Source organism: Kryptolebias marmoratus, linkage group LG4 (assembly GCF_001649575.2).
Source record: "Kryptolebias marmoratus isolate JLee-2015 linkage group LG4, ASM164957v2, whole genome shotgun sequence".
NCBI lineage: Eukaryota > Metazoa > Chordata > Actinopteri > Cyprinodontiformes > Rivulidae > Kryptolebias > Kryptolebias marmoratus.
The window spans coordinates 22,019,752-22,021,216 of NC_051433.1; the positions used below are offsets into that span (position 1 = coordinate 22,019,752).

General features: G+C 48.7%; 1 protein-coding gene across 3 annotated transcripts in view; it reads right to left on the bottom strand.

Annotated features, from left to right (window-relative positions):
* The window catches only part of LOC108241183 (RNA-binding protein 38), a gene marked incomplete at its 3' end in the record, with an annotated part of 9,113 nt that continues 7,648 nt past the window's right edge, over positions 1–1,465 (bottom strand). For all 3 annotated transcript variants that reach the window (XM_037975304.1, XM_025007834.2, XM_025007833.2), the window contains 1 exon segment: positions 1–250. In XM_037975304.1, coding sequence (XP_037831232.1) covers positions 1–250 — 250 coding nt within the window.

The following is a 1,465-nucleotide window of genomic DNA, read 5'->3' on the forward strand; positions in this document are numbered from 1 at the left end:
GGGGGCCGTGGCGGCGACGGCCGGTCCGGCAGCGGCTGCTGCAGTGGGGCTGGTGGCGTAGCTGTAGTTCAGGAAGCTGGCGGGGGAGGCGGCGTACGGGTACTGCTGCTCGAAGGCGGCGTGAGCGTACTGGGCGTAGGCGGCGCTGTAGTCCAGGTACGGGCTGGTGCCGACCGACGCCGAAACCTGAGTGGGCAGCACCAGGCTGGGCTGCACGAACGCTTGAGGGTAGATGTAAGGCTGGGCCAACCTGCACACAGACACGACCAGACAGGGGGGGTTAAAAAAAAAAAAATACAAAACACGCCTTTTACGGTTTACATGGCTCCCAGAAGGCGCGCGCGTTGGGAATATAAACTCTCTGTAGGCGTTCTGACTCTCACAGAGGTGACGCTCCATTGTTATTCCATACGTCTACGATAAAATATTTACAATAAGGATCGAGTGAACAAAAAGGCCGAGGAGGCAAACGTGACTCAGTCCTCCCGTCTGTCGGTTAGTGAAACCGACAAAACCTGTTAGGTAGGACCTCCCGTGTTAGACGAGAGGGAACAAGTGGAGGTGGGGGGGTCAAAACCGTTACTGGCAGGTTTTCAAGCTCAGGCATCAACAGTGTTTTAACAGCTGCTGTTCTTCACCCTCTGAACACACACAAAAAGGGAAGTGCATAAAAGGGAGGGCAGAAGTTGCAGTCTTTTAGTTCTCGGTTTATAACTCTGCTCTGGCGCACAATCTCACAGGTGATGATGAAGGCTGGGGGTGGGGGTTAATGGCGGCTGGGGAGCTCATCAGCGCTGTGCCGAGCCTCGTGGGCCAGCTCAGGTGTAGCTGATGAGGGCTGTGTGGGGGTGTGGATGTTTGCCACTTCATCCACAAAGGAAAGGAGTAGTTTTTTTTTTTTTTTTAATAAATACTATCAATCTATTTTTTCTCCCCACCTACTTTTCCCAGGATCAAAACCTCAGCTCTTAGATGGTCTTCTAAAGAGGTGAAAACTTCCCCAACACACAGCCACACACACACACACACATTAAAGGTTGTTTCATATCAAGTGTGACACATCATTAACCCTCGATATTACAAAGACTTTCAGGAAAACATCCAGAGAAACTCAAACCTGAGACAAGGACAACAAACATCTCATTGTCTTGTGTTTCAGCTGGACATTAGTACCGACTGAGATGATTTAAATGATCTGTGATCCATTTAAAGATTATCAGTATAAAGTCAACAAAGCAAACGATGAGCATGCACAAACATAAATGATGTCATCACACTTAATATGAAGCATATATTACACACACACACCCTTTCCAGACTTCTGTCCCCTCCATCCTTACCCCCACCCACACACCGGTTGCCACAGCAAACCCCAAACCATGCCATAATAGGAAAAGAGTCACACCACACTCAGTATAACCCTCTTCAGTTCGTATCACACACACAAAAAAAAAAAAAAAAAAAA